This window comes from Alternaria novae-zelandiae (genome assembly GCF_023758075.1).
Source record: "Alternaria novae-zelandiae strain BMP 2774 chromosome Unknown scaffold_13, whole genome shotgun sequence".
NCBI lineage: Eukaryota > Fungi > Ascomycota > Dothideomycetes > Pleosporales > Pleosporaceae > Alternaria > Alternaria novae-zelandiae.
Window position 1 is genome coordinate 317,429 of NW_026056973.1, and position 14,793 is coordinate 332,221.

Sequence of the window (14,793 nt, forward strand, 5' to 3'; positions counted from 1 at the left end):
TTGAATTCCGGCATCGAGGCCGAGTCGCTAACCGCTTTGAGGGAGGAGCGACCAGGTTACGTGAAATGTCTATCTTCGCATCAAGCCACTTTCACGTTGAGTGTGACATGTGACCGTCTTGAGATGTTGATATGTCTCGCAGAAGAAGGGCTCACTACGTCGTACTTGCGCGGTAGGCCTAGTGAGACCATTTCCTGACGTCACCACTCTTGCATGCCATGTACGTATCGCACTCTGTACGCATCTCCTCCATGGGATACCCACAACAGCACGAACACAATGACCAACGTCGTCCTCAACCACACGAAGCTCGGTGCGATAAGATGTCTGCGGGAACCAAGCGGCTCGATCGTGAAGATATTAGGTCTGCCGTACGGGAAAGTTGCCCAAAGATTTGCGCGCGCAGAACTCTCGAACAAGCTTTCTGGTGGAGAGAGCAAAAGGTTCCACGATGGAGTTTTCGATGCGACAAAGCCAGGAGCGTCCAGTATCCAGCCGTGGGGAAGCGTCAAGTCTGATGCAGCCAACATCCCGCTGCCAACCGATAATCTGCCGGATGACGAAGAACAGTCGGAAGATTGCTTGAACCTTTCCATACATCTACCGAAGTCATGTGTCGATGAAGGCGGGAAGATACGTTCGGGTATGAAGTTGCCGGTCCTTGTCTTCATCCATGGTGGTGCGTACTTCCTTGGTTCTGCGAATCGACCATATTACAACCCCGAAAATCTTGTGCGCCATGCTATTCAGCGTGGATCACCCATCGTCTTCGTAGGAATCAACTACCGACTCGGTGCGCTAGGCTTCTGGCATTCGGATCATGCTGGAGGTATGGTACCGGAGAACAATGGTCTCTACGACCAAAACACGGCGTTCGAATGGCTGCGCGAGAATGTTGAGGGGTTTGGCGGCGACGTGGATAATGTTACCGTCATCGGGCAAAGCGCAGGTAGCGAGAGTATCTCGGTGCAAACAATGCGTAAACCGTTGTTCAAGCGCGCGATCATGTTCTCGGGGACGCCAGTTACCATGCCTGCAATGACGCATGACGAGCATCACGATAACTTCCTCAAGCATGCTGAGAAGTTGGGGATTCGTATAAGAGAAGACGACGGCAGTGAGAGGAACACGCAATCAATAGCCAGAGACGTGATTGGCGTTGACGCGTCGAAGATTCGAGACCTGGCATGGGTTGGTTTGCCATGCACGAACAGCGAGTTCTTTCCCTTCGAGCGGCCGACCATGGATCTGGCTAGAAAGGGCAAAGTCGCTCCTCCTGATTGGAAAGACTGGGCGAGGCCTGTCGAAGCTCAAATCGTTGGCTCCACTACCTATGACGGCGGCATCTCCTACAATATGATGAGGAATGATGACAGTCGCAAGAACCATGCTCAAGCCTTCGAGCAGATTGCCAAAGATGTTCTGTCTCCCGAACAAGGTGCCGAATTGCTGAAGATATACGGTATCGAGGGGGGTCTTGATGATGCGGACGCACTCCAACGTATCTGCCTTTTTGAGAGCGACATAGGTTTCTTTGCGGCCGCGTTGAGCATTGCGGAAGGTGATCTGGTCAAAGAAACCTATTTTCAAGTCTTCGATCTTCCGAACCCTTTCCCAGGACCAATTCAGGAGCAAGGTGCTTTCGCTACGCATACTTTCGACATTGTGACGCTGCTTGGTGGCGTGCATGAAGACTGTTTGCCCTCGCATTATGGACCTGCGGTTGCTAGGTGGCGCGATACCATTCTCGATTTCGTTACCAGGGGGACGCCCGCTTGTGCAGAGTTTGTTGGTGTTGATGGAGGGAGGAGAGGATTGATGGTGGATGAGGGAGGCGTTCGCGAGGTCGGCAGTGAGGCGTGGTTGGAGAATGACGAGGGGAGAAGGCGGAGATTGTTCGATTTGGCTCGGCAGATTGATGCTGATACCGGACTGGACGTTCTTTGGGTCGACGTTTGTAGGCGCTTCTTGATGCGCGGGAAGTGAACGGACGGGACTATGACGCTGCATCTGTGGCAGCGTCACTTCATCCCGGAGTGTCGAACGTGTGTCTTGTCGCCTGTCAAGGTGAATTAGCATAATGAAGGATTTGGGTTTGGTTGCAAGAACATACCGGAAGACCTTCCCACCTATCCCAGACGCGAGGTGCTAGCACCCTTTGTCCTGCACTTCGACAGTGGTATGATTGGCCTCCGTCCAGCCAAAGTCTCACTGCCAGCGCTCGGAATAGGCGTTGCTGGTGCCTCGTACTCATCGTCTGTCTCGCCTTCAGCGTCCTGGTCAGTGATGTTACCATCACTGACGTCCTCGGATGCCTCTATGTCCAGACCCCAACCACCCAACTCAGCGAGTTCATCTTCCAGCGCCGGATCAAGCTGAGGGCTGGATACCTCAGGCGCCTGATCTGGTGATGATGAGACTCGCGGCGAGGACTTGTAGTCTTCTGCGCCGTAGATGCTGTCGTCATCTGAGTTTTCTTGGTGGTCGCTGTGGGCCCTTGAGCTATGCTCGGACGGCGGAGACGGGGTCCATTGTGTGGCCGGGAAGGTGTCGGAAGTGGCGGGGGAGGGAGGGACCGAGAGGAAGAAGGAGAGAGAGGGGGTGGGAGAGGGAGAGGAGGATGAGGAGGAGGATGGTGATTTGGGACTGTTTAGTGAGGCACGAAGGGCGTCCATCTCCCTCGCACCTCTGTCGACCATGTCTTCCAGCGCCGCAATGCGGGCTTCGTGCTGGTGGCCTATGTCGAGGGCCTCTCCCAGCTGGCTCTCACGCACCGCCATGCGCATCTCGAGCATCTTGACTTCGTCGCGTACAGCCTTGCTCACGAGATCCCGGATCTCGGTCTTGCTCATGCTGATCTCTGGTGCTATGTCATGTCAGATCATTTACCCAAAGACCAATGAGTGATGAGACTTACCTGGGCTTGACTTGGAGGTCATGCTGTATGCTGCCGCTATGAAGCCAGCAAGCAAAACGAACATGACTGAGCCCATATCGAGGGCGAAGTTGAGGAAGCCGTTCGGCTCGTAGTGCGTTTGAGGGAGATATCCTTCCATCTTGGTAGTGGTGCGAGCGGGATTGTTTGTAGGTGTGGGTGGGTTTCTGGGTATGTAGCTGTTTTGGATAGTGACGAAGCTGTTGGAGAAGAGGAAAAAGATTTGTGCGAAGAGATTTTGAGTTGTTGACGTTGCCTAGGTGAAGGGCAAACGGACGAGTCTTGGCAGTAGAAACCGTCTTCACCGCGACAATAATACCTACTCACCGCGCCTATATCTAGCTTAAATAGATTCTAGTACTACTCATTACTAATTTCGCCCCAAAGACTGTCGCTATTGTCTTCGATTGTCTCACTGTCGAACACGGACAGAATAAGACACTCGAAGAGCCGCCTCGAGGTGACCACCGCGCATTGTGACAATACAATATGTCTCACTATAGAACAAAGAATGAACTGTGTGGGAGCTGATCTGGAAAAAGAGAAAGCCATTCTTCTGATACGACTTGCTTGAAAGCAGGATAGGTGATGATGTGAGACGAAACCTTGGGAAAGCATTTTGGAGTATGACATTACACTGAACGTTCGCATAATACAATTGAATCAAAATGATGCGCTAGATTTTGGCTGGTGTACCGATGCAACGTGATGTGCGTAGACTTTGGAAGGTTGATGTTAGAAACTGAGGCGGGCTGTTCGGCTGACGCCGGGGATATCGTACGCGTCACGCTAGCATGACTCGTACTACCGAGACGCGTCGCGATGACGTGAACGTCCGCCAGAAGTTCCCCAGAGCTGCCTCCCTTCTAGTGTACGACAGATACACCTTCCCATCCTATGCTGCGTAAGCATGTCGAAAGCGCATTCGAAGTTGCAACCGCTACAGATTGGGATGGAATGCAGCTATCAACTACTTGAGGGAGCAGCTGCACAGCACAACAGAGACTGCTGGCCTTGAGATGCTTAGTATAAGCACGCGGATGCACGGGATTGTGGTCACTTCGGTGTGGGATGACTCGGAAATGATGCGCTCTTTTTGAGGAGGCAGCAGCTCGAGCATTGTTTAGAAGGAGGAACAGCACGTAATCTACGGGCGACACTTGACAGCGACGAAGAGTAGGTCTTTCTGTGTACTACAAGTGACCCTACTCACAGAGACTTCGATGCATGTGCGTACTCTTTTGGCGTTTTGGCCTGCAGGTTTATCGACCCGCAAACGTTCGGTACACTACCTGGGTACCAGGGAAGTTACAACCCTTGATCTACCATGACATCCTTCTGGATGTTCGAAACGCAGGCGAACCAGCTAAAGCCGACGATGAGAGCCTCCACATGAGCTCTGAGTATATCGAAGGACTTATCAATACCTGATCTAGGGAGATTCCATTCAAATTCCAGACTGAAGAGCTATTTGCTCGAAGCGGTTGATCGGCGCTAAGATGAACAGTGACCGCCGAAATACGCAACCGAGACATGAACTTACAAGCTGTCTGTCGCCATACGGTGTCTGATTACATCTCCACTTTCGTTACCCCGCATTACACGAGCATGCGGTATCCATGGATCACTTCCTCGACGCGTCCGGACTAGCGTGGTCGAATTCACCGTGAAACATTATCACCGTATCCTCTCGCCCTCGTCACCTTCACTACTCTTTGACTCTGACCATCATCAACTCTTCAAGATCTACTCCAATCGGTGTAGACTTCTTCGACATGTCTGTTCCGTTGAAGATGCTGGAGAAGGAGGTCGAACACCCTGATCGCATCGAGGGATGGCTTGACAAATTGCACATCAAGGGCGCCGAGATCGATGGAAGCGAGTGCACCACCGATACCGATGGAGAGGCAGGTTATGGACCAACTACACCACCTCGGCGATCGGACTACCGCTCTGTACCGCAAGATGAGATATCGCCAACCGACACGTCCTTCTCCGGGCAGAGCATCTTCGACAAGCCACTCCGCAAGGATCTGTTCGGCAGTCCAACCCCATACTTGGAGAGACGAGACGATGGTTCCGACACGACGAGTATCGATAGCCGTGACTGGGCGCCGACACAGGGCAAAGAGCGCACACTTGAACGACCTATACCACCTACCTTTGCTCTTCGACCTAGCAAGCCATCAGCCAGGTTAGATCACCAGAAAGTAGCCTCACACACGGATACAGACGACCTCACAACTGTATGGGATCTCGACCCTCAACAAACTCTTCCTCCGAACGAGCCGCGACCAGTCTGGATAACCTCCTGTCTCCAATGCACACTCTCCGGCCTCCCCTGCTCAAGAACCTACCCCTCATGCTCACGTTGTAAGCGACACAACCGTGCTGAAGAATGTCTCCTCCAGCGTCGACGCTTCGCATCCGAAGTTATGGATTCCTCGACGATGGAGAGGAGCACAGCACCTGCTCTACTCAAAGTGAAAGGCGAAGATGAAGGAGTTTGGGAACGCAAGGTCGAGCTGGCGGAGGCATTGTGCGAGCAGTGGGTTGCTGAGCAGGACAAAAAGAATTGGGTGTTGCCGGATGTTGGTAGTGCGAGAGGTGGATGGGGTAAACGCAAGGGTAGGGCTGGGAAGGAGAAGGTGGGACATCCGGGAGAGGGGATTGGACGGCTGGCTTTTCGGGAGTTGTTTGTTGATGTGGATACCTGAGAAGGCTCTGGGGTATCTGGCATGGTCTCTGCGGCGTTCTTTTCAGCGATGTCTATTCGGTTTGTATGACAAGCCGGGTCGTTGATCTGGGAATCCTCTGGGGCTGATGCGAGGGTATCAGTCGATTTGGTTGCAAATATTTGGGCGCTACACTGAGTACGGCACGAGCTCCACCATAAGCAACCTAAGTAAGATACATGATGAGCTGGTATGAGCTTCGAGAAGCTGTATCACGGTACGGCCTTGTCCGGAGCTTAGCAGTCGCAAGATCAGATAGTTATCGACGCAAACCAGAATTCGTGTTCTGGATCTAGCCTCACAATTGAGTGAGTCTGCTACAGATATTATTGCTTGCGCAACGCCATCAAGTCCATTCTAAAGCTTCGCTCCACCTTTACCCTGCCCAATCAACTCCTCCACCGCAATCTCACTCGTCATAAGAATACACGTATCCCTCAAACTCGGCACACGATGCCTGTGGTTAACCTCCTGATAATCCTCACTCGCTAACATGTCCCTAAAGTGCAAGATACTGGGATAATGCGCCAGCGCAATCTCGTCCCAGTCATCTTTCCCGCCGCCCACCTCGCCATTCGTACCCACGCTGCTGTCGGACGCCTTGGTGATCGCCGAGCCGTTGACATGTGTTGCGTTCCCCACGATCTTTGCGTTGCCGCCGTGCTTGGAGCCGATGGATTTGGCGAATGCGGCACCGTATTTCAGGTATTCTTCCTTCATCCCTGGGTTGAAGGCGAGGAGGTTTAACATGGATACCGCGCCCTTGCCCTCTTTAGCGCCGCTGTTGACGAAAGTCTGGATCCATTTATTCAGCTCATCGCTAAGCTCCAAACTTTGGCTCGATTGAGTGGTTTTGTTGCTCTTCTGCTCTTGGACTTTGGGTACGGAGCTAGGGTCTGGATGCAGTAGCTTCTGGTTCTTCGATGCAAAGTCCTGGATCAGGCGGGAGGGGACTCCGGCTGTTACGCTCCAGTGGTGTTGGACGAGCTTTGAGAGCGAGGATGGGAGCGCGTCGGTGCTGGGCAGGATGAGGAGGAGATCCCAGTGGATGTTTCGGGCGAGGAGGTGTTCGGTTGAGAGCTTCGATGGGAGGATTATCCAGCGGACTACGCGTGAGATGACGAGTGGTGAGATGTTGGCGGACTTTAGGGTGGACAGGAAGGTTAAGATGGGATTGGGTGTGGTGCTGTGGAGGGCGACGAGATGGAGTGTGCAGAGCGGCATTTTGGAAAGGAATTGACAAGATCAGATGTTTACCTGTTTCGCGAATACAATGCTCAGACGGCGGACAAGGAGTAGTATAGATGTTGGTAGTGTTAGGTGGATGACGTAAGTTGACTCTACTTTACCGAGGCTCAATTGTGAGGAGCTGTGGTATAAGCTCCTCGGAGCTGCATCCATTAACTAAGCTCACGCCCTGTCATGCACTTCTGGTACATATGTCCAGTCTGTCTGCACCATCTCATCGAACATAAAGCCCCGAGTGCTTGTAGCGGATAAGCTCTTGCCCGGGAAGGTGCGCCACTGCGGGGCGTCTCACCAGACATGTGGATCAAGACCGCAAGACTGTCCACGTCCACGTCGCAATCAATATGATGAGGAAGCATGAAAGAGGGTGTGTAATGTTGCGAATGCAGTGAGATGTGCAGACTCATAGAAATTACCTAGGTAGGTAAGCAATGCAGCCTGCCTTACGGTCACCGATTGGACGTTCGCGCTACCGGTACATATGTGTGACGTACGTTCCTGCTAGTTGTGCCCAGGTGGAGCTGTAGGCAAACGCGATTTCAAAGCGACAGCAGCCTGGCGACTTTTGCATATATCTGCATCGGCACCGACTGTGTTCTTGCCTTCTACAAATCTCTTCTCAACACAATCTCATCTAAACTCTAATCATGCCGAAGCTCTTCATGTAGGTTCAGATGCGTACTCATGCAGGACGACTGGAACATGGACGACATGCAATTGTATTCGATTCTAGATATTTGAGTGCTAACTAGATTCAGCACCGGTGCCACTGGCTATATCGGAGGCGATGCCCTCTACGCAGTAGCAAACACCTATCCGGATCTAGAGATCACCGCACTTGTTCGTAACAGCGACAAAGGAGCCAAGGTTGCAGCACAGTACCCAAAGACCCGTCTTGTGTACGGCACCCTTGATGATACCGAGTTGCTCACTACCGAGGCGTCCAATGCAGACATCGTCCTCCATTGCGCCGACTGCGACCACGTGGCTTCCGCCAATGCGTTGGTTGCTGGCCTCACACGCAGCGGAAAGAAGACCTATCTCATCCATACCTCCGGAACTGGTGTCTTGTCTTTCGAGGACTTTGAGACCAACACCTACGGCATGAGGCGAGAGAAGGTCTATGACGACTGGGACAACATTGGTGAGGTCACGTCGCTGCCTGATTCAGCGCTCCATCGAAATGTTGACAAGATCATCCTTGGATCGAACGATGTTTCAGCAGGCAACATCCAATCTGCCATTGTCTGTCCACCTTGTATCTGCGGACCTGGACGTGGCCCCGACAACCAGAAGAGTGTGCAGGTGTATGACATGAGCAAGGCCGCACTGAAACGCATGAAGGCTTTCGTCGTTGGTGACGGCAAGAACATGTGGACCCAAGTTCATGTCCAAGATCTCAGCGAGGTATTCCTAGCCCTTGTGACAGCCGCTCTGTCGCCTGACGGTGGCAAAGCGACCTGGAACAAGGAAGGATACTATTTCGCAGAGAGCGGAGAGTTCTGCTGGGGTGATATCGGCACCAAGATCGGGGAGATCGCATCCAAGAACAAGCTCATCAACCATGAGGGAGTTGACAACGTCAGCAAAGAGGAGGCAGACGAGATGAGGCCAATGGGCAGCTACCTTTGGGGTGAGTCATGCTGTGTTCTCGGATATGCCGTTTTCTGACATCCTAGGCACCAACTCTCGCTGCAAAGCTATTCGAGCCAACAAGCTGTTCGGCTGGACTCCCAAGCAGAAGAGCGTTTTCGACCTGCTGCCGGAGATCATCGATGGTGAGGCAAAGGCGATGGGTCGCATCAGGCAGCACGCTGAAGAAGCTGCTGAGGGACGTATCATGAAGTAGTCGTGTGCCAGACCAGGCTTCGAGGCAAGGGAGAGGCGTGTCGGATTTCAGTCACTATCGTGGCGAGAGCGCTGTAGTGATGAAGCAACAAACATGCAGTAGCATAGCCTTTATGAACTTTGTATCGTGCATGCCCTGGTATTATGATTACATGCGCGTGCTAGTCATCGATGAAATAGGAGTGAGCGATGCCCAGGTACCCGCATCTGCCCCGCGGCGGAACTCCACATGTCTGCCCACTGTAGGTGATCACACGACCAACAACATCGGGGAATAGTAGATGCAGTGGCAGAGCATCGAAGGGTACTTGATCCAATGTAACTGAAAAGTCGATGTATAAGGACCGAAATGTCGTGGATGTATTCGCCTTGGCGCTGTCATGTTCCTGAGCTCTCTCGAGGTCGCGCTTGAGCCACGTTCCTAGCTTGCCTTGACCAACGAACAACCGCGTCGACATGGAAGAGCGAGTGAGACAACGACTCCCTTAATTCACGACCTCGAGCTCGCAGTAGATTGCGACTAATTTCCTCGCGACCATGGACATCATACAGGCCGTCTCCGGCTACATCACCAAGATGGTGTCGGTCGGGGACAGCGCTGCGACTGGCACCTCCGCGGCCAAGATGAAGATCCTCCTCCTCGACAACGAGACTGTGGGTTTGTCTGCTCTCCCAGGTGGCGGTACACACGTTACTCATGCTGCTTAGGTCCCCATAGTATCGACTGCGACAACACAGTCCGCCCTCCTCAACCATGAAGTCTACCTTACCGAGTACCGCACCCTCGCGATCCATGGTGCAATGCACGGCTAATACGTTGGCAGCCGCCTCGACAACCCAAAGCGGGAGAAGATGCGCCATCTTCGCTGCCTATGCTTTGTGCGACCGTCGCCCGAGTCTATCCAGAACCTCATCGAAGAGCTGCGAGAGCCCAAGTACGGGGAATACAACATCTGTATGCGCCTGGAAGAACACGGGGCTACGTACGCGTGCTGATGCAGACAGACTTCAGTAATATAATCAAAAAGTCGTCATTGGAGCGCCTCGCCGAAGCTGACGACCACGAAGTCGTACGCGCTATTCAGGAATACTTCGCCGACTTCCTCGTCATAAATCCCGACCTCATGTCGCTCAACCTCGGATTTCCCGATCATCGGATATGGAGCACAAGCCCGGATGCGTGGAATCAGGATGCGCTACAAAGATCGACCGAGGCAGTCATGGCCTTACTTCTGTCGCTGAAGAAGAAGCCCTTGATACGATACCAGAAGAACAGTTTGCTCGTGAAGAAGCTGGCGACCGAGGTCCGATACCATATGACACAGGAAGAGCAACTGTTCGACTTCCGCAAAACAGATACCCCGCCCATACTTTTGATTGTCGACCGAAGAGACGACCCGGTGACACCGCTGTTGACGCAATGGACGTATCAGGCTATGGTTCACGAGCTGCTCGGAATACACAATGGACGGGTGGACCTACGCGATGTGCCAGAGATACGTCCTGAGCTCAAGGAGATCGTGTTATCGCAGGAGCAGGACCCTTTCTTCAAGAAGAACATGTATCTCAACTTCGGCGATTTAGGGCAAAACGCAAAAGAGTATGTCGAGCAGTTCGCGTCAAAGCAGCAGGGATCGCAAAAGCTCGACTCTATTGCCGATATGAAGCGCTTTATCGAGGACTTTCCCGAGTTCCGCAAGCTTTCCGGCAACGTCACCAAGCACGTCACACTTGTCGGTGAGCTGAGCAGACGAGTTGGCGAGGAGAGTCTACTGGACATCAGTGAGCTCGAACAGAGCCTGGCATGTACAGACAACCATTCCAACGACGTCAAATCGCTGCAAAGGATCATCCAAGATCCAAAGGTCCCGGCGAACAACAAGCTCCGGCTGGTTGCCATCTACGCGTTGCGCTACTCAAAGACCTCGTCAAACTCCACAGCTATGCTACTTGACTTGCTCGCTGTTGCGGGTGGACTGTCACGGCATCGCATTAACCTCATCACAAAGCTGCTGACCTACCATGACTCGCTGCAAGCGACTACGGCGGCAGGTGGAGTGCCGGACCTTTTCCAACCTGGGTCATTCTTCGGAGGTGCCCGAGATCGACTCAAGGGCTTGAAGGGTGTTGAGAACGTCTACACACAGCACTCGCCTCGCTTAGAGGCTACGTTGCAGGACATGATCAAGGGTCGCTTAAGCCAGCAGCTGTACCCCTTCGTCGAGGGTGGCGGATCGACAAAGGACAAGCCGCAGGACATCATTGTCTTCATGGTCGGCGGCGCAACATACGAGGAAGCTAAGATGGTTGCGCAAGTCAATGCTAGTTCCCCAGGTATTCGAGTCGTGCTCGGCGGTACCACTGTGCACAATAGCACTTCCTTCTTGGAGGAAGTAGAAGATGCCGTCGACTCGTGGCCCGAGCCTCCCGCTACATCAGCTGCGGCTCGCCTGAAGAGAGAAGTAGGTAGATAGTCGATATCGTCTTGCGAGAGCGAAGCAATGATTCGGGAGTTGGGCGTCGAAGCGAGTGGCATCAAATGCAGGTCCATATTACACGGGTTGATAGAGTTGCCTCATGAATACCACAATCATCTCAATAGTGTTCGTCAGCACAGCCCGCAATGAGTGCAGCACAGTGCATGCCCCGCGCTAAGGGTCGAGATGCATCCCACCAAGGCCCACATCATTCGTTTCAAGCCGGCCCTGAACAGCAGCGCGGCCTATAGGTCGCAGTCAGCAATCAATTGTTGGGCGGTACCTGCATGACTCCGAAGGCGGCGAAAAGTCTGCTAACCTGCTCAGAGCCAAGACGATGCGACAAGGCTGAACACGTGCATCATCACCAACAGGTGTTAAAGTCATCGGGGTTCCCTTACGGGCCGACATCCGATCGCTCACTCCACCACCTCAGCCACCTTCCAACCTCACCCACACATGGCGCGAAAATGAGGATTGCGAGACATGCCAGAACAAGGACAGGTCTTGCAGTCTCGAGTGGTCCGCCGGAGAAATCCACGCCCCATCAACAGCTGCGTTGAATGCCGCACCCGGAAGTCGCGATGCTCCAAGACGCACCCTTGCCAGAACTGCACAGCCTTCGGGCGCGAGTGCGTCTTCATCACCGTCCCTGAGAGCGCTGCGCGCAAGAAAGAGAGGGAGCAGAGAGAGCGCGCACAGAGTAAGAGTGGCGCTGGTGTCACCATCCCGGACTGGACCAAGAACCTCCCCGTGCGCACGCAGAGTAGCGCCAGTGTGCATGATGGGTACGAGAATGCGAATTCCGTCGACACCACCACGCCTGGCACGCCTCCGCGAGACTATGAATGGGAAGCCTACCAGCAGGATGTCGAGCCCGAAACGGATGCCTGGGAGAGACTGCCCGCAGAGCCTGAAGAGACGCAGGACGATGTGTACGAGGACGAGAATGACGATGAAGATCAGATTGCGACGGATCTCACGATTCGAATCGGGAGGATGATCATTTGTGAGAATGTCACCGGATTTTTCCGCCCCCAATACGCCGAAGAGGTACTTTCTGCCCTGTCCGCAACTTTTGTCCCGCATTTCCGTTGCCTTTCCATGACCGCAGACTGAATTGTTGTTTAGCTCGGCAAGCTTCTGTCTGAGAGCTTCACCCCGTCGTCATCAGTCACGGGCCAGAGAGCGACACAATCGTCTGCTCTGCTGTCCGCAGAACAGATGCCGTCCCTTGCACCATCACTGAACCTGCTGCTAGGTGGCTCGCTGCCTCTACATCAAAACAATGATGTGGAAGCACCGCAGCTACCGACTAAGATGGAAGCAGAGGGACTACTACAGCGATACACGGAAGCTGTCAGCCCTCTTGCGCACGTTTTGCATCTTCCGTCGTTCAAGCGCATGTTTGACCGCTTTTGGATGAATCTCGAGATTGGAAATCCCAACCAGAATTCATGTACTGCCTTGATATTGGCCGTGTGCATGGCTGCTGCGGCCTCTGTATCGCCTCTGCAAGCCAAGTCGCAGTTTGGCATCACGAAAGAGGACCTGTTCTTGCGCTTACAAAAAGCTACGGAGCGGGCATTGCTTCGTGCTAATTGGGCGAAGACGTCCAATATACGGACTTTGCAAGCCTTGACGATCTATTTGGTACTTGAACCGACATTCTTGATAGAATTCGAGCATACTAACACATACAGATACCCCTCTGTCGAGCGCAAATATCTCGAGCGACGTCTGTCGTAGTTGGTGCTCTGGTTCGCCTGGCACAATGTATAGGCATACATCGCATGAGCCACAGCTCAGCCAACAGCCTGACACCCCTACAGCGACACGTTCGATCGCTCTTGTGGTACCAAATCTGCTTCTTAGACTTCAAGACAGCCGAAGCGCAGGGGCCCCATCCATCCATTCGATCGGACGATTTCGACATTGCGCTCCCGTTAAATGTAGATGACGACGTCTTCGAGTTTGGCAGTGCAAAATGGCAACAACACCCAGCCTCCACCACCGGCTGGTCAGACGTCACTTTATCGCTGATACGCTACGAATGCAACGAGATCCACCGTCTCATCTTTCGCGGCAGAATTGAGATGGACCGCAAGCACATCACCCTTCACGATCTACGCGCCCGCGTAGAAGCCAAGAAGCGTCAAATCCAAAGCAAATACCTGCAGTACCTGGACGCCAATGTTCCCATCCAACGTTATGCAGGCCTCGTAGCAACTCTCTTAATGTCTCGCTGCGACTCCATGCTCCTCTACCGGCACCTCCCGCAAACCTCCCTGCAACCACGCTCAGAATCCGAAAACCGCCTCCGCGACGTGCTCCTCACAGCAGCTCTCACGACGCTCGAAATTGGCGCAACGCTGGACACACTGCCCTCGCTCTCGTCATGGGCCTGGTACTCAACGACCTACCAACAATACCACGCCGTCCTCCTCCTCCTCACCGAACTCTACCGCACGCCCGACCTCCCGCGAAAAGAGCGCATGGCCACAATCATCGACCACATCTTCGGGCACTGCTACGGCGTCGGCGTACGAGAACGTTGCTCCGACCTCCTCTTCACCGTCAAAGAAAACCTAGAAGCCTTCTACGTAATGAAAGGCTTCAACAAAAAGCGCCAACAAATCGCTCCCCAGCAACATCCCACTCTCCAACCCTTACCCTCCTTCGGCGGCTCCGTAACGAGTCCCGCGTTTGGCGCGCAGCAGACACCGAATAACATGCATGGCCATTTGCAGAGGACGCCTACGTCTGGTACGCTGGATGGCTTGAATGTGGATTTCGATAGTATACTCGGGAGCTTGAATGGTGGAGGCGGCGGCGGCGGTGGGGCAGGTGCTGGGTCGGCAGAGGATTACGATGTCTGGGGTGGCATGAGCGCTGGTGCGGGTCAGGATACGGGTGCTATTTTTGTGCCGGTGGATACGGGGCATCATGCTGAGTTTGGGACTACGAGTCCGAATGGGGGGTTGCAGCAGTGGGTAAGTCATGTTTCTGTTTTTGTTATGGTTCGACAGATGTGAGGAAATTGTGCTAATGTTTGTCCAGGAGAACTGGAATTTCCCGCCTCAACAGCAGAAGTACGAGCATTAATGGGTGGGTGTAGTGTGGTGTTTACGGAAAATGCTCGTGTTCGAATAACGCGAGTAGTATATATCTGGTTAGTCTGTTGATTGAAATAGACACGAGTTCATCTCAAGTTCACGAATGTTTCTGGTCGAATCGGTCTCGCTCATCCTGGGGATGTTCATTGACTGTACACATGCACATTCACTTCGCCTCATTGATTGCTTAAGAGATGTATTGAGGTTGAGACCTAGCATCGTTGCTACAATTGAACTTGCGTCTGAAGCTCGACACGTAGACGCTGTGATAAGTTCCACCCAGCTCCAAAACGCCACGACACTGGTGCTTGATGTTCCCTCCAATGTAACGCCGTATACGCCTGACCGCACTGCAGTCGAGAATGCAGACCTGATTTTCCGCCAAGCGAGTCGTGAACAGCATGCCGATACGTCAAATGTTGGCATCACCAGCT

The 14,793-nt window shown here is 53.3% G+C and overlaps 6 protein-coding genes across 6 annotated transcripts; 4 read left to right on the forward strand and 2 right to left on the reverse strand.

Moving 5' to 3' along the window:
* Positions 1-213: 213 nt before the first annotated feature.
* On the forward strand, positions 214-1,986 carry J4E88_006608 (uncharacterized protein; the record flags this gene model as incomplete). The annotated part of the gene is made up of 1 exon (XM_049400232.1): positions 214-1,986. One exon carries the CDS (start codon positions 214-216, stop codon positions 1,984-1,986), a length of 1,773 nt encoding a protein of 590 aa, XP_049253851.1.
* A 143-nt stretch (positions 1,987-2,129) lies between these two features.
* J4E88_006609 (uncharacterized protein) lies at positions 2,130-3,056 on the reverse strand (the record flags this gene model as incomplete). Its single annotated transcript, XM_049400233.1, has 2 exons — positions 2,130-2,866; positions 2,918-3,056. 2 exons carry the CDS (start codon positions 3,054-3,056, stop codon positions 2,130-2,132), a joined length of 876 nt encoding a protein of 291 aa, XP_049253852.1.
* Positions 3,057-4,710: 1,654 nt separating this feature from the next.
* Positions 4,711-5,652, forward strand: J4E88_006610 (uncharacterized protein; the record flags this gene model as incomplete). Its single annotated transcript, XM_049400234.1, has 1 exon — positions 4,711-5,652. The coding sequence occupies one exon, from the start codon at positions 4,711-4,713 to the stop codon at positions 5,650-5,652; it is 942 nt and encodes a 313-aa protein (XP_049253853.1).
* A 375-nt stretch (positions 5,653-6,027) lies between these two features.
* On the reverse strand, positions 6,028-6,894 carry J4E88_006611 (uncharacterized protein; the record flags this gene model as incomplete). The annotated part of the gene is made up of 1 exon (XM_049400235.1): positions 6,028-6,894. The coding sequence occupies one exon, from the start codon at positions 6,892-6,894 to the stop codon at positions 6,028-6,030; it is 867 nt and encodes a 288-aa protein (XP_049253854.1).
* A 735-nt stretch (positions 6,895-7,629) lies between these two features.
* J4E88_006612 (uncharacterized protein) lies at positions 7,630-8,767 on the forward strand (the record flags this gene model as incomplete). The annotated part of the gene is made up of 3 exons (XM_049400236.1): positions 7,630-7,637; positions 7,677-8,551; positions 8,598-8,767. The coding sequence occupies 3 exons, from the start codon at positions 7,630-7,632 to the stop codon at positions 8,765-8,767; spliced, it is 1,053 nt and encodes a 350-aa protein (XP_049253855.1).
* Positions 8,768-9,303: 536 nt separating this feature from the next.
* J4E88_006613 (uncharacterized protein) lies at positions 9,304-14,348 on the forward strand (the record flags this gene model as incomplete). The annotated part of the gene is made up of 8 exons (XM_049400237.1): positions 9,304-9,420; positions 9,475-9,539; positions 9,591-9,721; positions 9,772-11,228; positions 11,853-12,296; positions 12,375-12,896; positions 12,947-14,236; positions 14,304-14,348. 8 exons carry the CDS (start codon positions 9,304-9,306, stop codon positions 14,346-14,348), a joined length of 4,071 nt encoding a protein of 1,356 aa, XP_049253856.1.
* Between the last annotated feature and the right edge of the window lie 445 nt (positions 14,349-14,793).